At 37.9% G+C, this 26,154-nt stretch overlaps 1 protein-coding gene across 3 annotated transcripts in view; it reads left to right on the top strand.

Annotated features, from left to right (window-relative positions):
• The window catches only part of Pot1 (protection of telomeres 1), a 64,786-nt gene extending 39,016 nt beyond the window's left edge, over positions 1-25,770 (top strand). For 2 of the 3 annotated variants that reach the window (XM_041675590.1, XM_041675589.1), the window contains 10 exons: positions 3,458-3,627; positions 8,004-8,086; positions 9,256-9,318; positions 12,244-12,400; positions 14,603-14,808; positions 15,423-15,558; positions 17,826-17,905; positions 20,461-20,552; positions 23,668-23,773; positions 25,054-25,770. In XM_041675590.1, coding sequence (XP_041531524.1) covers positions 3,458-3,627; positions 8,004-8,086; positions 9,256-9,318; positions 12,244-12,400; positions 14,603-14,808; positions 15,423-15,558; positions 17,826-17,905; positions 20,461-20,552; positions 23,668-23,773; positions 25,054-25,166 — 1,206 coding nt within the window. In that variant the 3' untranslated portion in view covers positions 25,167-25,770. The remainder of the gene's footprint in view (positions 1-3,457; positions 3,628-8,003; positions 8,087-9,255; positions 9,319-12,243; positions 12,401-14,602; positions 14,809-15,422; positions 15,559-17,825; positions 17,906-20,460; positions 20,553-23,667; positions 23,774-25,053) is intronic. The other variant, XM_041675591.1, reaches the window with a different exon arrangement.
• Positions 25,771-26,154: the final 384 nt, after the last annotated feature.

Genomic DNA, 26,154 nt, shown 5'->3' with positions numbered 1-26,154 from the left:
TTGAGGCACCTGGACTTGCATAGTTTGAAGATAGACTTTGGGATTTTTTCCGAAGATGCTGTCTACACGGATTGATTTACTTTGAAAACAAGAATAATGATAAGTCCAAATTTGAATATGCTTTCTTAATACACAGGAAGGACTCTTTAATGAGAAGAAAGGATGCTCCTTAATCTGTTTTAACCATTTGATTATTTGACTTCCTTCTCCTGTGCTCAGGTCCTAACTAGGCATATTCACTTCACCTATCCTGCTTCTCTTCCCTAAATCCTAACCAGCACATTGCAAAAGAGCTCAGGGCAGTGCGGATTAATGGGTTTTCAGCAGTTCCAGTGTTGCTGCATCCTCTGCATTGTCCACTAGAGGGTGACATGAGCACACATAATTAAGAAAATAGATGGCTTGTCATTTCTCTCAGACATAGCATTATATTATTTGCCGGGCACTATCAGGATGCAAAGAATTCTCTTTGTGCGTAATATAATTTTACATTACTTACTATTCCTTGATATCACTTTTACTTATTTTCTGACAACCTCTGAAACATTGACAATAAGAAATCTTTAGTCACATGTCATTGATGCAAATACCTTCTCAACACATCAAGACAGATGTTAAGAGTTGCATTTTAATATTAGCATGCATGGAATAATTTCATAACTCGTGTAGGATCATGAAAATGTTTTTTAATAATGACAACAGTTGATGCAGTTATAAAGCATATTATCAACTTGTATAAATAATATATTCTTACCCTGCTGCAATTTTTAAAATAGTAGAAAACATACATAGTCATAATCACATTTTCGCATTTTGTGACCTAATAACTGTGGTTAGCTCTAGGGGAAAATAAAAACTTTTGTTGTTGTTAAATGGAGAATACTCTTTTCTAGAATCATACATAGTAACTTCTTTCTAGTCTTATATTTTTAATAGTTATGTATTGATTAGACATTAATACCAGATTAAGCTACACCTGTTTTTTATTGAAATTCCTTAGTTTGTAGCTTTGGAATCTTATTGCATCACTAACAAGATTAATATATGAGCATCAGGCACATTCTGTAATATTTATTCAAGCTTTACAAAATGCAGTGCTGCCTCCAGAAGGCATTTTTGATAATAACTATTTGTTGTCTTTTCTCTGTGATTTGCTCAGAGAAATAAGCTTTATGCTGACCTGTACATTGTGTTCACTGGTCTAGTGTCGGGAAGGAAAAATATGGTTAGGTTCCATGCATTCACCATTGATGCTTTGTTCTGAAGATTTTACCACACTTACTTCAGACTCCTCTGCATTAAAGCTGTGTATGGAATCCGCTGCAGTCCCTGTGGTTTCTATTGCCTGCTCTTAAAGTTACTCTTACTCCAGCACACAGCCGTACTCACTACTCCATAGGGTGTCTATCTTACTTTTTGTCTTGCCCCACATCCTACTCTTCAGAACAATCCTGACGTTTTGGGGTTGTTTTTATTTTTATTTATTTTTTTTATTTTATTTTATTTTTGAGACAGGGTTTCTTCGTAGCTTTTGGTTCCTGTCCTGGAACTAGCTCTTGTAGATCAGGCTGGCCTCGAACTCACAGAGATCCGCCTGCCTCTGCCTCCCGAGTGCTGGGATTAAAGGTGTGCGCCACCACCACCCAGCTCCTTTTTCTTCCGTATACGTTTTTAGAAAAAGTTTTCAGATGTCATGAAAGACACTGAAGTTTCTGGCTGAAATTGCCTTAAATTTAAAATTTAATGTAAACGAAATTAATCTTTGTATAGATAAACTTTGTCTACTAATGGAGGTCTTTTCCTGTTTCAGCTTTCTTTCTAGCCCTTAACGGTGATAGACATCTGCTATACTAATGTAAAATCAAAAGGACTAAGCATTATGAAAAGCATACAAAAATACGTATTTTAATATTTATTATTCTAGTATCTCACTTTAGAGTCCTCATGGAAAGTATATATTTCCCTTGTATTTTTCCCCTGAACCTTTCTATATTCCCTTCTCCACCTCCTTAACTTCTCCACCTCATTTAAAGCAGTCAAAGGTAATTTGAAGAGAATAGACTGACTCCTTCCATCTGCCTGCCCACCTCAGAAAACCTGTGAGGACCAGAAAGGGATTTCCTCGGAAGAGAAGCTTTAGTGCCGTGCTGAGAGTATGGCTGTTTCTCCCTGACTTGCTCTCTACTCCTCCTGCTCCGCTAGAGCTCAAGGTTAACAAAGAGCTTCCAGAGCAGACGCTTGCATTGCTGTCTCTCCTTCTCTCCCTTTTCCCTCTCTCCCTCCCTGCCTCCCTCCCTACTCTCATCTCTACACCCTCCCTACCCTTTCCCTCCATTTGATGCTTTTCTAATTTATTATGTTACCACAATTATACTGAATTTGTAGGGAAAAGGAGAAAAGTAGCTTCTCACTCACCCAACGCTCAGAAATGCTGCTTATATGCAAGTGAATTAAACTTCCTTATATTCTTCCCTTTTTACTTATAAGTCTACATAAAAATACATGCAGTTGATATTACATAGCGTGCTCCTTTTGGTAGAGATCAGTGTCTTTTTTATTTGATCTTATTAAAATGGAATTGCTTGAGCTGGTTTGGATGCTGTGGGTACAAACTGTCTTCCCCCACAGCTGGTGCTAGAGTCTCGTCCAACAGCACTTGGCTCTAAATGTCAGTGGCTTTTAATACCCTACTATGTTTTTTTTCATTTGTAATATTCATTGAAGAATGTCTAAATTCTCTAGTTACAGATGTTTTAGTATAAATTTAGAAAAATAGCTGAGATTGACTTAGAGTGGTTAGTCAAAATTCTGGCTTAATCCTACATTTGAATTTACAGAATGTATTCCACAAGATAGTGATAAAAATAAAAAGTTATATTAGAACTTTGTTTTCCGTGGAATTTGTAAGATACAGGAAAACAGTTGGTGGCACACATGTATGATACCAGCAGAGGACTAAGGCAGAAGTCTTTCTGTGGCTAGCAAAAAAATTAACCTGTCAAGTAAATATGGCCATTATGTTATTTTGATCAAACTAGATGATTAATTTTTTTCTAATGTCTCATAGTGAGGGGATTTTATGCCTCATTTATAATATTATTTTAGGGTAGTTCAAACAAGTTCTTTTCAAAATATTATCAAATAGAATTTCATTTAGGTCTTAGATCCCTTCACTGTATTCTATTGATGAGCCTCCGAAATGGGCCTGTGTGTGCTGGGTAGGCTGCCCATGGGCATGTGCATAAGCATGCTCCCGTCCGTGTTTCAGATCTGATGTGGAGTCCATGCAGCTGATGCCAGGCCCAGTGCTACCTCCTTCCAGTGTCTTCTGCAGTTGGAAAGTGTCCTTGGTTGTGTCCTTTGTTACTGCCTCCTATTGACTGTGAAATTTTCAAATACCAGAAATTGTTTTAATTAATCCCTTTTTTCTGAAATAATTTTCTTAATATTCTTTTAGATCGGAAGTTTTCTTAGAATCTTTAGCCTCCATACCAAACTTCAGTCCGTTAATTCAGAGCTCAGAAGTTCACTGTTAAGACTGGAGTTTCATCTTCATGGAGGGACCAGTTATGGTCGGGGTATCAGGGTTTTGCCAGAAACTAGTCCGTGCTTGGATCAGCTGAAAAAGTGAGTATTTTATATCCCACATTTAAAAACACATTAAAGAATATTTTTAAAGTTCTTAGAAAATAGCACATTATCAATTCAGTTTGCATTTTCCTTTGGTGTTTTTAGTATGTACCATGAACAGAAACAATTTCACCATATTCTGGAGGAAGAAATCCATATATCTTCAAAGAGAAAGTACATCATTCTATATAAACTGAAATAAAATTATTGTCATTCAAGGTTTAATTTACTTTAATTGCCTTTGATGTTAACTTTCTATTTTATGAGTTTCATGTTATTTTAATTCACAATGTGCCAGAACAGAATTTCACTTTTCTAATATTTTAGTCAAAATTTTTCCATGCATATATTTTAATCATATTTATTTCACATTCCTAAGTAGTCCCAGATCCTCCTGCACATCCCTTCCCATGTAACTTCATGTTCTTTCTCTCTCCTTCTCTTCCTCAAGAAAAAGAAAATAAATCAAAACACATTAACTAAAGAAATCAACGATAAAAATCAACAGTAACAACAAAAAACAGAAACAGAGCATGGAGTCAGTGTTGTATTGGTCCATTATGAGCGTGGGGCCTGTCCTGGGGTGGTTGACAGAGTGTCTCTGTATTGGTAAAAACAGATTTTCCCTTTCTCAAGGATTATTAGTTTCAAATAACTTTTTGGCTCAAGCTGGGACTTCCTTTCTCAGTGCTGGGCTTTGTCTTGTTTGAACTGTGTCAGTCTTGTGCATGTTGTGACAGTGTCTCGAGTCCATGTGTGCGGCAGTCCTTTTGCGTTTGGAAGATGCTATTCCTTTGGAATCATCACCTCCACTGGCTTTTGCAGGCGTTATGCCTTCTCCCTTGCATTGATCTCTGAGCCTTGAGAGGAACTGTATGATAAAGACGTCCCTTTAGGATGTGTGTTTCAAAGACTCTTTCAACCCTTTGCACTTTGTCTGGTTGTGGATCACTTTATTGCCTACCATCTGCTGTAAGAAGAAGCTTCCGTGTTGATGTTGAGTGATGCTCAGTTTTTTTTTTTTTTTTTTTTTTTTTTGGTTTTTCGAGACAGGGTTTCTCTGTGGCTTTGGAGCCTGTCCTGGAACTAGCTCTGTAGACCAGGCTGGTCTCGAACTCACAGAGATCCGCCTGCCTCTGCCTCCCGAGTGCTGGGATTAAAGGCGTGCGCCACCACCGCCCGGCTGATGCTCAGTTTTTAAAAGTGGCTAGTTACTCCTTTAACATAGGTGCCACTGTTATACCAATATACAGTGTAGGAGGGTTTCTGTAGTAGGTTGCATGGTTTGTAGCTCTGTGAAATTAATTTTAATTCTGAGCTGGATTACTTTTCTCATCTCTTCTTTTTGAGTATTATTTCTTCTGTTCTAGAGCTTTCAAGTGTGTCCATGCCTTACTTCTCCAGTTTTTTGATGTAGGCACTTAGTGCTATGAAAAGTCTCTTAGGCCTGCCTCTATTGTATTCTATAAATTTAAATATGTTGTATTTTCATTTTCATTCAGTCAAAATTCATTTAAAAGTTAATTTCCTTATTTATTTTAAGCTTGACTCGATTTTTATTCAGTCGTGAGTTGTCCAATGTGTCTGCGTTTGTATATGTTTTCTTGTTTCCAGTGTATTGGTGTCCAGCTTCCATAGTGCTCATGTGGAATGCAGGCTGTAATTTCAGTCTTTTTATGTATGTTGAGACTTGATTTGACTCGCTTTGTGTTCAGGTATGTAGTCAATTTTGCAGAAAGTTCTGTGGACTACTGGAGAGAAAGAATATTCTTTAATGTTTAGGTGGGACATTCTTAAATATGTGCTAGTTCCATTTGATTTATAATATTATTTACCATATCTCTGTTGAGTTTTTGTCTGGGTGGCCAGTCTGTTGGCATGAGGAGAGTGGTGAAGTTACCCACTTTCAAGATGTGAGAGTCAATAAGTGATTTTAGCTGTAGTGGTGTTTCTTTTTATGAACTGGAGTGCCTTTGTGTTTGGTACACACATTTAATATTATAATATCCTCTTGGTGGATTTTTCTTTAATGGGGATATAGTGTACTTTCTTATTTCTTTTTATTATTGTTGGCCTGAAGTCTTTCTTCAACTATGAAAATAGCTACTCGTGCTCTCTTCTTGGATTCATTTGCTTGGAATGTCTTTTTCCATCTCTGTACCATAAGATGATGTCTATCCTTGGTTTTGAGTGGTGTTTCATACATGTAGTAGAAAGATAGGTCCTGTTTTCTAATCAGTCTGTTAGTCTATGTTCTTTTGATTAGGTAATTGAGGCCATTAATATTGAGAGCTTTTAAGAGCAGAATTTATTAATTCGTGCAATTTTGTTTTCATAGTATGAGGTGTGTCATCCTCTCCCTTTCTTTAGACTGACTTCTTTGATTATTTATTTCATGTGCCCTCTTAAGTGAGTTCATTTTAACTAACGTTTTCCTCCTATTGTCTTCTGTAGATTTGAATTGGTGCACAGAAATTGCTTAAACTTGTTTTTATTGTGAAATTTTCTTCTTTCTTCATCAATTATGAGTAATAGTTTTTTTGGGTGTAGTAGTCGGTACTGGTATCTCTGGTCTCTCAGAGCTTGTAGACATCTGCCCAGGCCCGTTAGAGTCTCTGTTGAGAAGTTGCATGTTTAAGTGGGCCTGCTTTATAAAAGTCTTGGTCTTTTTCTCTTGTATCCTATAATATCCATTTTTTGTTTTGTATAGTTAGCACTTTATTAATGCATCATGGTCTAGTATGGTTTTATTATGCATCAACTTTTCTGGTCTAGTCTATTTGGTGTTCTGTGTGCTTCTTGCCTACCTGGATAAACATCACTTTCTTTATATTGGGGGAGTTTTCTTCTATGATTTTATTAAAAATATTTTCTACATCTATATAACCTGGGTTCTTCATTTATATCATTCATAGATTATCATTCATAGATTTGGTCTTTTTATAATGTCCCAGATTTCTTAGATATTTTTTGACTGGATTTTTTATATTTGAATTTTTCTTTGGCCAGCTCATCTATTACTTCTACATTGTCTGCAAGACCAGAATTCTTTCTTCATTTTTTTTTTTTAATCTGTAGCTAAGGCTAACCTGTGAAGTTTTATTCAGCTTCTTTAGTTTTTCATTTCCAGTTTTATTTTAGTTTGGGGTTTTTTTTAGTTATTCTATTTCTTTGTTAAACTCTACTTCCATGTCTTGAATTCTTTTCATTATTTGATTTAGCTGTTTGCATTTTAGGTCTTCATTTAGGGATTTGTTCATATTTCCTTCAAGGTCTTTGAGCTTACTCATAATTGCTATTTTTAAGTCCTTGATTTGTGCTTTGGCTTAATAGCTGTTCCCAAGGCCTATTATCATAGGCTTACTGGCTTCTGGAGGGGGTATATTATCTTGTTCTTCCTTCTTGTATTTTGCTCTGTTATTTAGGCATCTGTATTTATGATATTCTAGGTATTTCTTGGTGTAGATATCTGTTCTCGTCTTTGTTGGGGGAGTTTCAGATCTTTGCTTGCTTTTGCTCAGTCTGGTCCCTAGTGAAGTATGGTGGCTGTAGGGTTACTAGTGAAGTGCTCTCCTGGGTCACAGCTCTGGACAGCTAAGTGGTGGGTCTGGACCCGTGTGTGTGGTAGAGAACTAACTGTTCTGCCGTGGGATGGAGAGTTGTTCTGATGCTTGGTCACAAAGGAATGAAGCTGGACTAGAGGGAAAGGCTGAGAGAAATGACTGAGAAAAGTTAGAGAGACCCTGGATCTGAACCACAATGTTGAGTCCCAAGGGGGTGGTGGTGAACTAGAAGGAGGGAAGCAGACAAGTAGCTGCAGCAGCACCAAGGGTAAGTATGGAAAGACTAGAGTGGAACACAAGCAAAAGAAGGAAGGTCGCCTACCTGAGCCAGGCTAGTGTGGCAGCAGTGGGTCCTAGTACACAGGACGTCCTGCGGGTCAGTGGAGTCACAAAGCAGTGAACGTAGTCTGTATGGAAAGTATGAAAAGTGGCTGACAGGGAAGCCCCGTGTCCACACCCAGATATTAGCCCCAGATATTAGTCCCAGGAGATTGAGTTTATTGTTCCAATCTTGGGTGATATCGTTGTAACTGCTAATGTTAACCATTTCCCAGGGTTTTTTGTTTTGTTTTGTTGTGTCTTTGTAGTATTTCATTGACTGACTGCTCTATTCATATCTGTTTGACCTCCTCTGCTGTTTGTTTACTTTGACGGCTTTGGAGCTCTCAGATAATCTGATAAAAGCTCCAGACCATTGACCGGAATCATAAAATTTTAAAATTTAATGAACACTTGGATTTTGTGAGTAAAGGTAAAACTTACTCTGTTGACTTTATTACACAGTTTGGTTTCCTATTTTTTTTTTTTTAGAGAGTTAGAATGTGTAGATGTGGACGTCAATCAGCCCTCAAGTGGAACCTGTCAAGCAGAAAATGAGGACATTTCACTTTCAAGTAAGGATAATCTGTAACATTGACATTTTACTTCCTCATAATTTTGAAGCATTTCTAAATTTCTCCATGCTTTCTTCCATGTCTCTCTTTTTAGTTCTTATACTTATATGGTGTATATTTGTGTTAAAGAAACACTTTAACATTTATCTGTCTTATACACAACTAAGCTTGGTTCACCCTTGAATCACACTTTCAAATTAGAATGATAGTGTTTATTTGAATTATAATGTATGCGTAGTGTTTTGTATTCATTAAAAAAAACTATGTGACTTTCCTTAGCAACCATTTTGCTTGTCAGTTTCTAAAGGGAACAAAGGATGCTGATGCTCCTTTATATTAGCCAGCCCAAGTAGTTTTGCTTATAAGTGTATTGGGTGTCTAATGCATAAACACGAGTCATCCAAATCTCTCAAGATATTCTTATTGTTGAACTTAGTGGAATTGCTTTTGTACATCCTATATTCTGAGATTCGTCTATGCCAGAGCAGATGTCAGGAGCTCATTTCTTAATGCTGAGAGAAATGGTGATGAGCAGTCTTGCAGTGTGTTTTCTTTTCATGTAGATGGCTTCAGTGTCTGCCAAAACATCAAGTAACTGCAGATATGTTTTTATTGGAGGCTTCAAATGTATTATTTATTAGTGTATTTTGAATTCTGCACCCTCTCTTGTTAATAATTTCTAGTGGTTGCAAAGTCATTTCTTGAAAAGACAAAAATACTGTGTTCTCTATGAATGACCTTCCTTCCTTCTTTTGTTAACAATCAAAATGTGAGTTGATTTCCAAGCTTTCCTTGTTTTTCTTGTTATTATTCTTTCTATCAGTACCAAAGTTTCTTGATTGCTATGATTGCTATGCCTTGAAGTCAAGTAGCATAAATCCACTAATTTTTTTCTCCCTGTCATGATTTATTCAGTATTGTGAATCCTTTATATTTCTCCTCTAAGAAAGGAGAGACTTTGCCTTTTAATTTTTGTAACTATCTGTTATTTTTGTTAAGAGTATCTGAATCTGCAAGGAAATCTCAGGAAATTAGACATTTCAATGTTTATTTAGGCTTTCCTCAGTTTCTCTGGACTATGTTCTATATTTTAAGTTCTACATTGAGTTTCTGGTGGATGTTTTTTAATTGGCTATGTAATTGTGAGATTTCCTGTTTTCTTCCTGTAGACTCTGGATCAGGCTCAGTTTCACTCTATGAGGTAGAGCGATGTCAGCAAGTCTCCGCTACAAGTAAGACTACTCACAGTACAGTGACCAGCATGCAGATGCCTGTGGTTACACTGCCCAACTAATGCCTTCGTGCCATCAGTGATAGTAGATCCTCCTGGGGCAGTCAGCACTTGCGTTTAACTTTGATTCCCCTGCTTCATCCTATAGTGCCATAATACAGAACCCATGTATGCACATAGTTCTATATTGAATTTGCTTTTTAAGTTATATATCAATATAATTATAAAATGTATTTAGTGTAATGATACAAATTATACTGACATTAATTCAATAAAATTATGTGATGTATTTAACTCTACACACTTAAGAAATTATTTGCACTGTGCTCCCAAATTTTAATATCTGCAGTGAATGTACACATTTACCACATATACTCCTGTTATTTGAACTAACTTGATTAAAAGTTCTAATTGAGAAAAAATATCTGAACAGCCTGGCGATGGTGGTGCACGCCTTTAATCCCAGCACTGGGGAGGCAGAGGCAGGCGGATCTCTGTGAGTTCGAGACCAGCCTGGTCTACAGAGCGAGTTCCAGGACAGGCTCCAAAGCTACTGAGAAACCCTGACTCGAAAAAAAAAAGAAAAGAAAAAAGAAAAAAAAATAAACAAATAAATAAATAATCCATTAAGTTGTTCATTAGATGTATAATGCTGTAAAATTGGAGTTTCTCCTCCAGGAGAAAGGGGTGTGAGTATGGGATGGGAGACTAAAGATTTCTGGTTTTTTTGGAGCGGAAGATGCCTTGTAGTCAGACTTTAGATGCCTATGTGGATACCATTACAGGTACTGTCCTGCAGAGGCAATGATCTCCTGAAGAACGGAGCATATGGAATGCACAGACAGATCTTGACCTATAAAAGTATTTCTGGTATCTTTGGAGAAAAGGCAGATTCCAATATTAGGACAGGAAAATTAGAGATAAATCAAAAACATCCTGAACTGCTAGAAAATAAAGAAATGTTCAGCTAATAGAAAATATCAAATCTGGGACATTGTGATCATCAACTAAAGACTAGTGCTGGATTAGAATTTCTTGAGTAAAACTGGACTGTATGAACTTGTGTTGCTAGTAAAATTTAATAAAACATGATTGCATAGAAAACTCTTAAAAGGTAGAATGACACCTAATTAATGAAACAAATAATGTTAAAGAAATATGGCCATTTTGCTAACGTGATGGTAATTATTGGTTTAATTGGGAATCTATTTTAAACTATTGGATTCTAAGTTACCCCCTTACTAATTACAAGAGTAGGAAATTCATTCATAGTAGAGAGATGCTGCACATTCTTTACTCAACTGAACGGTTTCTGTCCCCTGGAGGGCAGGGTCCTCTCTCAGACCACTTCATAGGATGCATTGAGAACCAATGTCACGTATGTAATCTCTGTGCCGCAAGCGCATGGTTAGAATCTGAGTGTGAGGAAATACCACCCCGATCTAAAATGATGCTACTCAGCAAACTAATGTCTCCTTCTCAAGTCAGTGTCGTGAAATAAACACAGACAGACTGGGGATCACTTGAAGATGGAATGTGAACACGTGAAGGACAAGTATTCTGCACTGTTAGGATTAGAGCAGAAACGTAAAGACAGTGGGAGAGGAAACTTAAAAATCTGATAAGCAAATAGCAGTGTTAAAATTGTGTTGTCTTTGAAACAGACACTGCAGCTATGTCAATGAGACAAATTGTTCTCATGACCTAATTGTTAGGAGAAGAACAAGAGAATTCCATAATTTCTGGAAGCTGTTGCCAATAATTCAGTAACAATTATAAAGTGTAGATCATGAGAAGAGTGTGTTACAATTGTTGGATCTTCACAGCATATTCAGGATGGGTTTATGTTGTTCTCACAATTTTTCTTTAAGTCTGAAAGTAATACAAAGTTTAATTATTTTAAAACATTACCTCAAAATGTGAAATGCAGCAATGTTTCATTTTATTTTAAATTGATCAGGGCTATACAGAACAGGTGTCTCACTACAAAGCTTAGCCATTCGCCACATGAGGACAATAGATTCCTTGAGGGTTTTGTTGGATTTAATCTATGTATAGAAGTAATGTTCCCGATTGTTCGGGGGTTGTAGGGCTTGTGCATCAGTTCTGTTTTCTAAGTAGGAGAGTGTTACTGAGAACAGTGTCTAAGGCGCCGAGGAAGAGCTGTGGAGTGTAAACTCAGGCCCCCGTCCCCAGCCTTCCAGTTTCATGTTTTCCAGGCATTTCCTTGTGCTGTTCTGTTCTAACTCTGATTGCTTCCTTTCTCCCACACCCCCTCCCCCTCTCCTACTTCCCTTTCCTACTTAGAAAATGAATTCCTTTTCTTTCACACACTGAGCACGTCTGTGATAATTGGGTTCCCCTAATGACCAGTTCCGTTCTCACATTCTAACTCTTAAATGAAGGAAAGTTCAATAAAGTCTTGAATTTGAGATACCCAGGACAAGAGCCTGTATGGCAGATAATTTTTAGTGAATGTGTTTTGTTAGCATTTGTTTGATGAACTGTAAATTGGAATGTAAGCTGTTGCCTAGCGAGTTGTCTCCAAGGTGGGCACTGAACTGTTTCACATTTTGCAAAGTTTAACATTTATTTTCTTGTTGAAATAAACCTTCCTGTTTTGCATAAATTAGAAGTTACTAGAAATTTCTATTAGTTCTATATAAAAATACATAAAACATAATATTTAAAGGTATAAAGATGTAAGCATGCAGTATATAATTAGATTCCACGTGCTCCAGTGGCCCACAGCTATTCTGTAAGTCTGCGGGGTGTCTGTTCTGTGCCTGGCACTGTCTGTGGGCCTTAGGTGCATATCTAGTAACTGTAGCTGAGATTGATTTTATAATATGTCTTTGCTTAGCCAAACACAGTTAAGACGCCCATACATTATTTATTCTGATTGAATGTAAAAAATTCTTTACAGTACTTACAGATCACCAGTATTTAACGAAAACACCAATTTGTGCCATTTTGAAGCAAAAAGCTCCTCAACAATTTCGAATCCGTGCAAAACTGAGATCATATATGCCCAGAAGACTTTTCCAGTCTGTTAAACTTTTTTGTCCTAAATGTCATTCATTGTAAGTATTTCCCAAAATTTAAAAAAAAAATCATGCCATATTGTTTGTTGTTTGTATATATGTATGCCCGTTTGTGTGTGTGTGTGTGTGAGAGAGAGAGAGAAAGAGAGAGAGAGAGAGAGAAAGAGACAGAGAGAGACAGAGAGGGTTTAAGTATTAAAATGAGCACATCATGATTTGATTTGTAGTATTTTAAAAAATGCTGATGATTTGAAGGGAAAGTACTGAGTTTCTACAAAGAAAATCCTTTTGAGTCATTCTTTTTTTCTTTTCTTTTCAGTTTTTTGAGACATGGTTTCTCTGTAGCTTTAAAGTCCGCTCTGAAACTAGCTCTTGTGGACCAGGCTGGCCTCAAACTCACAGAGATCCACCTGCCTCTGCCTCCCAAGTGCTATGATTAAGGGTGTGTGCCACCATTGCCTAGCTTGAAATAGTGGTTATTTCCAGGCTTGAAATTCAAATTTTCGTAGGTTTAATACACACAACTGAAAATTTTCTGTTATGTTTAATAATGGTAATGTAGTTAAGTGTGGTATCTTCATTCTAAACAGTTATTATGTGGATATGTAAAATTGTGGGACCTTTTATAATCTTATTAATACATATTTGAATGAAAAAAAGAAATAAAAAGGAAAGGACATGACTGCTCTCGGTACTGTGGAGGACAATGTTTACTACAGGTATGTGGGAGAGCACAGAGGAAGGGATATCTAGCAGAGTCCCTCATGGGATGACCAGACTGAGCCCTGTGAGTCATGGGGAGGTGAAGGGAGAGGGGAGGACATCAGCTGCTGCCGCCTGCAGGCCAAAGGTTCAAAAAGGGAAAGTGAGCAAAATGTCTAGATTAAATAGGGAAGAGCCTCCAAGGAAGGACAGCCCTGGGCTGGAGAGTTCAGGGTAGAGGGCTAGAGGGAAGGGTATGTAACAGGTAGGGACTGAGGGATACTGGGAAAACCTGGCTGCCAGGTCTAGCTTTGATGTTAAATGGGCACCTCAGCCATTTGTCCCAGGTTTGGAACTTAACAGTATTCATCTCAAAACATGTTTAGATCATAAACTTTATCTCCTATTAGTCCTTTCAATATAATGTACCATCTTTCCTTGAAACATAGAAAATGATATTTTGGGAAATACAGTTACTGCATGAACATGCATACTGGACCAGCATTCATGAAGCCGAAACTCTAGTGTACTGTCTTGTAAAAACACACCTGCACAATGTCCACATAATAATGTATGTGTGGTTTACCTTACAAAATCCGAGATTATTATGTTTTCAGAGAAATTCAATCCTTAAATCCCATTTCATAAAACTCAAGGAGTCTGTTTTTTACCCACATGATCTTGAATAAAAGCATCTTAGAGAATGTAAGACAGCCTTGCATTACACATAGCTGGGGACAGAATCGGAACACGGACTTAAACCTTTTGATTCCGAGCCATGCCATTTCTACTCCATGAGAACTCACGTGACTTATATGACTTGTTATTAACAATAGTAAAGTTAACACTGTTTTAAAGTAGGCGCCCTGTGGCAGTGGAATTAACTGGAATGAAGATAGAGCTGATGGGATAAGACAGCAGATTGGTACTGGGAATGACTATAAGCTTGAACTCTAAACCAGTCCTGGGCTAAGGAGCTAGGGCAGCAGGTAACTGTGTCTGCTGCCAAGCCTGATGACTTGAGTGCCCACGTGGTAGGAAATTGTCCTCTGACTTCTACACATGCTCCATGCATGTGTTTGCCAACACCGATGCAGTCTAAGTCTGTTTATGGTAAAGATTTACCTAGCCATAGAATGTCAAATACCTATTGAGTAAAATCCATTAAATCTGTGAAGTGGATTGTCTTCTGAGTTTAAGAAAGCTTAGCTGATTTAGTCTTTATGTAAAATAGTGTTTTAATTTTGTTCTGTATTTGCTTATTTTGTGGGTTTTAGTGTTGTACCTGCATGTGTGTCTGTGCACCATGTGTATGCCCGATGCCCACAGAATTCAGGACAGGAATTATGGGTGGTTGTGTAACTCCATGTGGGTGCTGGGAAATAAACTTGGGTATATGCGAGAATAGCAAGTGCTTTTAATCATCGAGCAGCTCCTAAGGGTTTTTGTTTTTGTTTTTTAACTTTAGTACTTTATTAAATTGGAATTTTGGGCATATCCATCTATTGTTTTCTGATACTTCATTATCAATGTTTTTAGGCAAGAAGTTCCATATGAGGACAGTTTGGATAAAATTTTACAAGATGCTTCAAGTAAAGCTCTAAATACCAAGCTGCAAGATACGTCACTGTATGACTCAAAAGTCTGGTCCACTAAAGGCCAAGGAGGACGTCAGGTTGCTGTTCATTTTGTGAAAAGTGATGACATTCTCCCTCTTTCAAGTGAATGCCTAATTTTGATAGAAGGTGAGAGACTTGTTATTAGGTTTTTAAAGTGTTGTTTTGCACATTAATCACTCTTTAACTATAAGTTATGGACACCTACTGTTAATTTAAATTTTTCAAAACACTACATTAGCTAGATTCAAATATGTATAAGCAAACACATTCACCTGAATTGCATTTTCAGATTATGAATAAAATTTGCATTTATCTACCTTGTTGGATTCCTGCCTGTAATCGTGTTGTGTCTGAGCAGATCTAAATGAACAATGATTTAGTAGAAAGGCTGATTGCTCATGGGCGGCTGTTACAGTCTTGGCCTCTGGATGTCACTGTTGTTTTGTAAAGTGGACTGAAAATCCTCTGCTAATACCTAAGTCAAGGAAAAGAGCCTTGAAAAGCCATGATAATGACAACTTTAAAAGAATAGAATTGTACTTTTTTTTATTTCCTGGTTTTTAAATCTAATTTTTAAGTAATAGTTGTTTTTTCATCCTGACAAGTTTATGTTTTCATCTGATTTGTAACTCCGTTTTCTGTGAAATTCTTTGTAGTATTTGCTGTAGCTCCCGTGTTGTCTATCTCCCATGCCTTGCTCTGATTATATTTGTGTTATTGAAGAGTTTGTTCTTTTAAAGGAGGAAGGTTCTGTGAAGTCTCTAAACTATCAAGCAAGTTTCACAGTGTGATTCCCGTGAAGTCCGGCCCCGAGGACCTGGAGCTCCTAGACCTCTCAGCGCCGTTCTTCATACAGGGGAATGTCTATCATTATGGGTACGCATTCAGCTAGAGACCGGGATTCCAGCTGTGTCTTCACCGTTTATTCCCTGGGCTGCTGTCTTTTCAGGAGGTTATTAGTATAGTTAGAAACAGTTCCTGAGCTACGATTGTGTATAAATGAAGTACAGATTCAGGCCTTTGAGTTTTGATCTCTAGAAGAGTGGTGTGTGGTACAATATTATATGTTAGAGAGAAATAGCAAATCCAAACTTTCAGTGGACAGCAGGATCATTAAGGTTAGCAACCATGTGCTGAGCTCTCTATTCAGTAGGTTAAATGTATTGAGGCAACCCTGTTGTGAGTTCAAGAGCATCCATACTAAGTTTTTCTTGTATATTTCTATTCTAGAACACACACATACACAGTGTGTATGCATGGCAATGCACCATGGGTATAAGACTTTGAAGATGATCTTCCTAGGTCACAGAATTTAGATGCTAACCAAAGGGTTAGTTTAGAGTTGAAAACCCAGTGAATTCAACAACTGCTGAGCCAGCATGTTGCAGAGTTTCTGCCACTGAAAACTGGCAGAGAGTATGGGGTCTGTAGATTCTGCCCTGAAAGGAGCATGAAGGAAAGCACCTATACTTGTGGTGAAACAGTCACCCTGGAAATGCTCTGCTTCTAAAAGCCTTGTTCAGCAGCCTGGGTAGATCTTGTCATCCCATCTTCCATTCCCTTCTTCCTGTCCTTCTCTTAATGTGTAACATTTGCTATTCATTATTACTAATGAAACTAAATTTTGATTTTTGTTATAAAATTACTTCCTGCCGTTGCCATACCTACTACTCTATTGTGGTCCTTACAGGGACCAGTAGGCTTTGTCCTTGGTTTTGTTTAATACACAGTGGATGAAAACCTTCAGCAATGAAGTAAAATAAATTAGTAGCTGTTTTTCCTCTGAAGTACCCAGTGCCTTCATATCTTTTTATCTTCTGCAATTTTTATATACTACTCAATTGAAATATCAAAACCCACCGTATTCTGTGCTTCTGTGAATAAGTCCACAGTTTAAACTTTGTTTCTTGTTTGTGATCTTGCTCCTTTTCCTTCCTGCTTTCCCTCTCGTCTTACTAGCACAGTACGCATTGCCAGTCTTAGTCAGGAAAGCAGCAATTAGCCATTAACTTGCTTTATGATTGTCTAATATTAGTAAATAATTCTCACTCCATTATCTTTTTATTATTGCTGTTAATAAAAAAGTATTTATATATTTGATGATTAAATGATAAACCTGAAAATAGTCACCTGTTTTCCCAAATACATAAATGAAAAGCATTGTTGAATTTACTTTTAAGCATATTTTCTTACTATATTTTATAAACATTTGATCATAATAAAGTTGAATTACTCACCCTTAAAAATATATTAATATATAAGGAGAGCAAATTATACTAAACAGTGTTCAATTTTATATTTCAAACAGTAACTATCTGGTGTCATAAATTATACATCTCTGAATATATGCTTACTAAAAATATTAATTTCCCTAAAATCTAACTTGTTCTCACTGTTCATTCAGAATGATTTTTTATTGTTTTGTAAGGCTGTGTCCACCAGACATTGCTAATAGAGCTATACATTCAGAGTTCCTTCAACTTTTCTCCCTTGTCTTCTTGTTTTAACAAGAAAATTCACAACCAAATTAATTTTGTCTAGAGTCCAATTCCTGATTCTCAAATTATTCTGAAGCCCATTGTCTTGGTTATTGTTTTGGTACTTTAAAAGAAAGCATTGAATTGAAGTTGCTTACAGTTTAGAGGGTGAGTCCATGACATCACAATGGGAGCATGGAGCATGGAGCAGGCTTGGCACTGAAGCAGTAGCTGAGCTTGCTTACATGGGAGCAGGGAGCAGGCTTGGCACTGAAGCAGTAGCTGAGCTTGCTTACATCCTGCCTGCAAGCTGGTGTAAGAGCAACTGGTCCTGGTATGGACTTTTGACCCCAGCGATACTCCTCTTCCAACAAGGTTACATCTCTAATCCTTCCTAAACAGCCCACAAACTGGGATCCAAAAATTCACATAAATCACCCCTGAGGCCTTTCTCATTCACGTTACCACACCCATCGTATCTTCTGTTGCTTTTGTGTGGACAGTTAATCATAATTCTCTTTGGAAATAAGCACATTACAGTATAGTGTTTGCCCTTTTCTGTTTAATAACTGACTTTTTGAAAGTGTCTGACTTGAACAATATGTAATAACTGAATGAATTTGATTATATTTATGTATTTACTATTTTTTCACTTATTCATTTCAGATGTAAACAGTGTTCAAACTTGAAACCTATACCAAACCTTCTTAATAAAGAACTATGGAATCCTTCCTCTGTGGCAGAAGGTTAGCTCAATTTCTGAGTTTTGTGTTTTATAATTTCAGTTCTCTTTGTCATTTGACCAATTTGTTCTTTAGCATTTATGGATATTTTTGATGGAACTAGTCTAATTTTTCTAAATTGAAATCTGTTTACAATAATTATATTGAAAAATGAGGACTACGTACTTAAAATGTGTCTTAGTTGGGTTTCTATCGCTGTGAAGAGATACCGTGACCATGACAACTCTTAGAAGGGAAACATTTCATTGAGTAGAGGCTTACATTTCAGAAGTTCAATCCATTATCATCATGGCAGGGAGCTTGGTGATAGGCAGACACCAAGCTGGCTGCATCTTGATCAGAAGACAACAGGAGGTGCCCTCTCTCACTGGGAGTTAGCTTGAATATAGGAGACCTCAATGGCCGCACCAACATTGACGCACTTCAACAAAGCCTCACCTCCCAGTAGTGCCATTCCTTTTGGGGGCCATTTTCTTTTAAGCCACCACAAAATGTATATGACTATTTTTAAGCATTGTGACCATAATCATATTTCAATACTTGATCATTTGTTTTCCATTTAATCATTGGTCCCAAATACAAGTCCTAGGGAAATCTTTCTAACACTTTTATCTTAGCATGGGAAAAAGTATTGAGATGGCTGTTATTTTCCTCCCAAGTCTTTAGCCAGGACAAAACAGTCTTTATCTCGTGCACAAATAACAATCACCTAGCCTTTGTTTATAGCTTCCAGGAGCATGGCACAGCTTGCATTCTAAGGCATGCACTTAAAACTGTTCCATTAACTTTAGACAGTTCTTAATGTTGAGGCCAAGTCTGCTATGTACAGCCGACATGGACCATGTTCTGTCTGCTATAAGAAGGAACTTGGCAGGAGAGCAGTATCTACTGTGCCTGCATTATGTCTGTATTTTCAAGCTGGTAATCTCCCTTCCTTTGTCACTTTCCCATTGTTTCTCCTTCTCAGGAATCATTCCACTTTGCCAGTCTTTTCTCAGAGTTTATTCTTCACAGATATTGACAGCTGTTATAAATTTGGGCAACCAGAATATGACAAAAATGATTGTTTCTGTGAAACTAATCATTTAGCTTCTTTCTAGTAGCCAGAAATTTTGGTATATAAATATGTGTGTGTGTGTGTGTGTGTGTGTGTGTGTGTGTGTGTGCGCGCATGCCTGAACATGTGTTTTGTAGGTGGGTTAATTTCTTTTCTTTTTAAATCTAACTTTGTATTTTGGATACGTTATACTCTCCAATCCAGTGAGATCCCATGTTACTTTGGACTTAGTAGTGCCATGCTGTGTTCCTTGGCATAGTTTTTTTTTAAAAAAAATATTTATTTATTTATTATGCATACAATATTCTGTGTGTACGTCTGCAGGCCAGAAGAGGGCACCAGACCTCATTACAGATGGTTGTGAGCCACCATGTGGTTGTCAGGAATTGAACTCAGGACCTCTGGAAGAGCAGATACTGCTCTTAACCACTGAGCCATCTCTGCAGCCCCCCCCCCCCCATCCTTGGCATAGTTTTTAAGTTCACCCTTCTTGGTCTTAGTTCAGTGTAACCTCTTAGGATCTTTTGAAGCCCCAAATCTGTTCCTGCCTTTTCCTTCCTCCCCCCCCTTTTCTCCCTCCCTCCCTTCCTCCCCCCTCCTTTCTCTCCCTCCCTCCCTCCCTCCCTCCCTCCCTCCTTCCCTCCCTCCCTCCTTCTTTCTTCCTTCCTTTCTTTCTATCTTTTGTTTTTTGGTTTTTTGAGAAGAGGGGAGGTTGAGACAGGGCTTCTCTGTATAACAGTTCTGTAGCTCTGGCTGTCCTGAAACTAGCTTTGTAGACCAGGCTGGCCTTGAACACACAGAGATCTGCCAGCTTCTGCCTCCCAAATGCTGGGTTTAAAGGCATGCTCCACCACCACCCAACTTCTGTTCCTGTCTTATTGCTCTTGAATACTAAAATTTTGTCTGAACCTATTTTATTCTCGTGACTTTGCCTGTTTAATTAATTTTCCTATTGGAATTTGGACTGCATGCATCTATACAGTATCTTCAACTTTTGTAAAAAGGATGTTCACCTTAGTGGTAAACTTTCTTGTGATTTGGTGTATCTAATTCATTCATTTTTCTTTGTCTTAGCCAATTATGGAATCCCAAATTATGAGTTTTGTTCTTTCAACCAAATAGCATCTCTTAAAAATTAAGAGATACTCCATACTCATAATACAAAGATGGATAAACTTTTAAAAATACTGAACTGCCTGTTGCTTTTTAGAACATTCTGTAGCTTTACTTTTCATATGAGCAGCATGGAATATGTTGCATTTTATTACTTTTTGTACTGTCTGTCAATTATTAGGATTAAGTTGCTAACTGTATAAACTGGTGCATGACTTTAATAAATTGATACTAGACAAGGAAGTCCCTATGTTTCCTTCTGTTGTAAATATTCTTAGTAAATGTCACTTGCAGCTACATGCTAGAATAAACCACTTTCAACTTTATAAAGATAAACTTTATAAAGTTATCTAACTGCCTTGTATATTGTGCTTTTTTCCCTCACTAGTCCTGGGCATTGTGCCTCTACAGTATGTGTTTGTTATGACTTTCACGCTGGATGATGGAACAGGAGTACTGGATGCTTACCTCAAGGATTCTGTAAGTAACGGAACTGGTAAAGATATTTCATTCATAATTTATATTTAAATTTTTAATGTATTCATGCTTCTTAGTTTTACTTCATTGAAACTTATTGAGAACTTTTGAAGCCTAAAATTCAGTTCCTCTATATTTTGTTCTCTAAAGGACTTAAAATAACTTAAAGTATATACATAGAACATAGCAACATAAATCTAATATTTTATGTCTTTTGCTTTTGCTTTTTTTATTTTTTTATGTTTTTTAATTTTTTTTAATTATTATTATTACAATTTTTCACCTTCTCCCCTCTTCCCATTTCCCTCCCACTTCCCCCTCCCCTTCCTTCTCCAGTCCAAAGAGCAGTCAGGGTTCCCTGCCCTGTGGGAAGTCCAAGGTCCTCCTCCCTCCATCCAGGTCTAGGAAGGTGAGCATCCAAACAGACTAGGCTCCCACAAAGCCAGTACATGCAGTAGAATCAAAACCCAGTGCCATTGTTTTTGGCTTCTCAGTCAACCCTCCTTGTCAGTCATGTTGAGAGAGTCCGGTTTGATCACATGCTCCATCAGTCCCAGTCCAGCTGTCCTTGGTGAGTTCCCATTTGATCAACCCCACCGTCACAGTGGGTGGGTGCACCCCTCGCAGTCCTGACTTCCCTGCTCATGTTCTCCCTCCTTCTGCTCCTCATTTGGACCTTGGGAGCTCAGTCCAGTGCTCCAATGTGGGTCTCTGTCTCTATCTCCATCCATAGCCAGATGAAGGTTCTATGGTGATATGTAAGATATTCATCAGTGTGGCTATAGGATAGGCTCAGTTCAGGTGCCCTCTCCTCAGCTGCTCAAGAAGCAAGCTGGGGACATCTCCTTGGACACCTGGGAACCCTTCCAGTCTCTTGCCAACCCTAAAATGGCTCCCTTAATTAAGGTATATACTTCCCTGCTCCCATATCTACTCTTCCTCCATCCTAACCGTCCCATTCCCCCAAGCATTCCCCATCCTCCCCTTCTCATTTCTCTCTCCCCATCTCCCCTTACCCCTGCCCCACCCCCGCCCCCAAGCTCTCAATTTTTGCCTGGCAATCTTGTCTACTTCCAGTATCCAGGAGGATAACTACATGTTTTTCTTTGGGTTCACCTTCCTATTTAGTGTCTCTAGGATCATGAATTATAGGCTCAATGTCCTTTATTTATGGCTAAAATCCACTAATGAGTGAGTACATCCCATGTTCATCTTTTTGGGTCTGGGTTACCTCACTCAGGATAGTGTTTTCTATTTCCATCCATTTGCATGCGAAATTCAAGATGTCATTGTTTTTTACCACTGAGTAGTACTCTAATGCGTATATATTCCACACTTTCTTTATCCATTCTTCCATTGAGGGGCATCTAGGTTGTTTCCAGGTTCTGGCTATTACAAATAATGCTGCTATGAACATAGTTGAACAAATGCTAGACTTTAAAATGCTAATTAACCCAATTAAAAAATGGGGTGCTGAACTGAACAGAGAATTCTCAACTAAAGAAGTTCAAATGGCCAAAAAACACTTAGGTCATGCTCAACCTCCTTAGCGATCAGGGAAATGCAAATCCATTGCTGGTGGGAATGCAAACACTTTGGAAATCAGTGTGGTGGTTTCTCAGGAAATTCGGGATCAACCTATCCCAGGATCCAGCAATACCACTCCTGGGAATATACCCAAGAAATGCCCGATCATACTACAAAAGCATTTGTTGATTTTTTTATTATAAACCTTAGTTTTTAAATATAAAGTTGAGAAATCAAAATCAGAGAATCATTGTCCCTGTCATGCAGAAATTGCATAGCTAAACAAGAAAGCAGATATCTAGCCACACTGTAGTCATCTGACCGTGCTTCCTAAGCTGTGTGGTTGGAAGCTAAATGAAGTTACTTGATAAACAAACAGTATTGTTGTGTAAGCTGTAGAGAAACCTGTAAGACTGCTGTCGTTTCTAACACTCGTCATTGTCCTTTGGCAATTCCTTGAGGCCACCCTTAGCTGTGATCAGTTACAAGATCTTCCTGTCCCTATAAGCAGGAACTGTCATTCCCCTGCACTGTGTGTAACAGTGTACATGGAATCTTGAAGCTTAACCTAGGCCCCGATGTGATTTCTTCACATCTGTTCTTTCACAACTGACTGTGCACATGACTGATGGCTCTCTTCCTGAGCTTGGACTGATGCTGCATGTCCCAAAGTCTTCAACCTCAGATGACCTTCTTAGGTGTTCCACAGTAGCCCATAGTTCCAGTGGGCACAGTCAAATCACTGGCTCTCATAGACATGAAATAATAAAAGCTAGGAGGAAGAACAACTGTTTGTTGGAATTAGAGGTTTTGTTTTTGTTTTTTTGTTTTCTGTTCTGTGGTTCTTTTTTTTTTTGTGGGTGTGTGTGTGTGGGGGGATATTGTTTTTGTTTTAACTGCCATAAATTGGAAGACAGTCCGAGTTGAGGTTAAGAGAATTTTTTTCTGGTTTCCACAGTTCACCCAGTCACTTACTAAATGAATATTTACTGGGAAGCTGCTGCGTGCCTTGTGTGCTGAAGATAGAATCGCTAGCACAGCACAAAAAATCTCTTCTGAAACTTAAAGTGGAAGGGGAAGAAACTAAGTAAATGTCATCTTTATGTTATACCCTTTTATACTTAATAGATTTACTTTCCAGCGTATAAAAGTATCATCACATCAGCCTCACTGCATGATCTTACTGTGCTCATCTCAAAGCTGTTTGACAGTTCCAGCAGTGAATCAGGTCTTAGATTAGACCAGCATTCCAGTTTATGCCTTCCACAGCCCTATTGACTGATGTTTATAATATATCATTTTTGCAAAGTAGATATTGAAATTCTGTACATTGAAGCTTTGCCTTTATTTTTTTATTTTTATTGTATAAATGTTCTGCCTACATGTTTGTCTGTTCGCCATGTGTATGTGTGCTCCCTATGGATTAGAAGACATCCGCTCCCCTGGAATAAACTTCAGCTGTGCTCACTGTGTGGTGCTGTGACTCTGACCGGGGTCCTCTGCAGGAGTAGCGAGTACCTTTATCCCTGAGCCATCTCTCCAGCCCCAGCGTTTTCAAATGATAGATATCTCCTTTGTTTTTCACTTTTAGGAGAACTTTTTCAAGATCCCAGCATCAGAAGTTCTCACTGATGACGACCTTCAGAGAAGTCTAGAAACAATCATGAATATGATATGTCCTCCAGGAATAAAAATTGGTAGGCAATATTCAAAAGATGTCTCCCTTTTCTTTCTCATGGAGAAACACCTAGCACGTTTCTAACCTGTAGACTGGAAGTAAGCAAATCGCAAGTCCCTGTGAATTACTAGGTTACAAATGGTAACTGTTCCCATCTTTTGATGAAATAGTAGCTGAGACAAATATAAAGGAATTTTAAAATACTTTCAAATACATTTTAAAGCATAAGTTTTGGTCCCAGCACACTTGACTCTGAGTTTATACACACAGCATACAAACATTAAGCCTGCAATTATACCTAAAGGATACAATTTCTACATGAAACATGTCCTAAAATTAAGCTGCATATATCTTGTTGGACTCATTGATGGTTTTCTTAGTGTTAGTGGACTTCAGAATTTTCAGTTTTTACTTTTCAAAGTTTATGAACTTCAGTTTTTTCTGTATCAGCACTGGCTAGTCAACATGCTTCTGCCTAGATGACATTTTACCAGTTACGGCTGGCACCATGTCCTTCTGTGGCCAGGGATTTCTCCTCTTGGAAGCTGCAGATCTAAATTGTATTAAGAAGCTTGATTCTTCTAGTAATTGTTCTCAGCAGCAAATATTCCCTCTGCGGGCTTCTCTGTTGCTGATGTGACTGTTAGAGTTGCTCTGGCTGAGGGTATGTTCTATCAGTCCGTACTGTAGCACCCGTTCCCAAGAGAAGGGGATTTTTGCTCATTTGGGAAAAAGTTTAATTTGGATATATTTGCTTTCAGTTTTAATTGTGTTTGCTATTGGAATGACCATGGGTAAAACTTTTCCAAAATGAAAAGTCTCTGGGTCTGGTAACTTTTGATATATACAGGCAAGTTAGTTTTTAAGATATTTTACAATGTACAGTTCTACCAGCAACGCACAGAAGTCACCAGTTACACTGGCCAGGCTTGAGGACTGTACCGGGTGTCATTCAAACCGTCCTGTGCCTTCTGATGATGTTAGAAATGAGTCTGACTTGCTCTCAAAATGTGGAGATGGCACCATTGCTGCCAGGATGGAGGAGTCTGTACCTGCTTCCTGCAGGGCAGGTGATGTGTAATGCTTAGCTTAGGCTGAAGTTCAGGTTCCGTGTCCTCATGGCTCATCAAGGAAAAGCCAGGGAGGCCCATAAAGAGCATGGGAAGAAGTGTAAGATGTTTGACCATCTCTGTTGTCTGGTGTTTTATAAACTCAGTCACTTTGATCTGTGGCTGGGAAAAGAGCTCAGGTAGGTCCGTGTGACTTTAATTGGTAAATGAGATTTCCTTTGGTCTGTAGATACATACCCTTGGTTGGAGTGCCTCATCAAGTCCTACAACGTCACCATCGGAACAGAGCAGCGAATTTGCTACCAGATTTTTGACACCACAGTTGCAGAAGACACTGTCTAGTGCTATCATTCAGTGTGGTGCGTGTGGGATTTTATAGTTTTAGAAGAAAGTTACAACTCTCTCTGAGGTTATCAGAAGATGCTTTACAATTGTCAGAGTGTTGGGCCCATTTCCACTATACTTCAACTTCAGTTCTTTTGTATAGGAAGACATTTTATTGTTATTTATGCCTTCTTGTGTACATGTTTAAAATGCCTTGTTGTCCAATGTTTTCAGGGAAGTATAGTATAAGGCTACTGCACTTGAGTACCACACTTTCTTGGCTCCCATTTGTAAAATGCTGGTGGCTAAGTTTCACCTGTCTACAGAAGAATCCTTTCAACCACCTTGTTGAAAGAGCTCTGCTGTGTTTCCACATGCGAGTATATGGTTCCTTGGCTTTGAGCAAATGCTTGTCTGAGTGAGTCTCTGTATGCTGAGAGGAGTGTTATGTAGACATGGCAGAATTGTTTAGGTGCTGATGTTCCCCATTTCTGGATAAATGTATCTCTTTAAACAAATAGTATATTCCACTTCCTGCTTCTTTCACTAAACTAGAAGCTATTCCATTTCATACCGGCTAATAAACTATTGAAATTTATGTTATGTGGATCATATATCTTTTGTATTTTCAGTAGTCTTATATAAAATATTTTAGTAGTCTTATATAGAATAACAAATATTTAGTTGTTAATTAAATGGCTTTTTTATTCAGCAGTGTTTATTAATTTATGGAGTGTTTTTCTGAAAAAAAAAAGTAAAATATATTTTGATTATATTTTCCCTTCCTTAACTTCTCCCAGATACTCCCCACACACCCAACTGCACAGACTTTCTTTTTCTCTCTTGGAAAACAAAGAAACAAAACAAAGAAGCCATAACTAAACACACACACACACATAGACGTATACACACACACAAACAAACAAAACAAAGAAGCCATAACTAAACACACACACACACCCATAGACGTATACACACACAAAATTCTTAAAACACAAAATCAGGA

The sequence above is a fragment of the Microtus oregoni genome, unplaced genomic scaffold, assembly GCF_018167655.1.
Source record: "Microtus oregoni isolate MIOR12 unplaced genomic scaffold, Mior012 000026F_ref0000081, whole genome shotgun sequence".
In the NCBI taxonomy this organism is placed as follows: domain Eukaryota; kingdom Metazoa; phylum Chordata; class Mammalia; order Rodentia; family Cricetidae; genus Microtus; species Microtus oregoni.
Note: the sequence above shows the minus strand (reverse complement) of the source record. Positions and strands in the feature narration are given on the sequence as shown.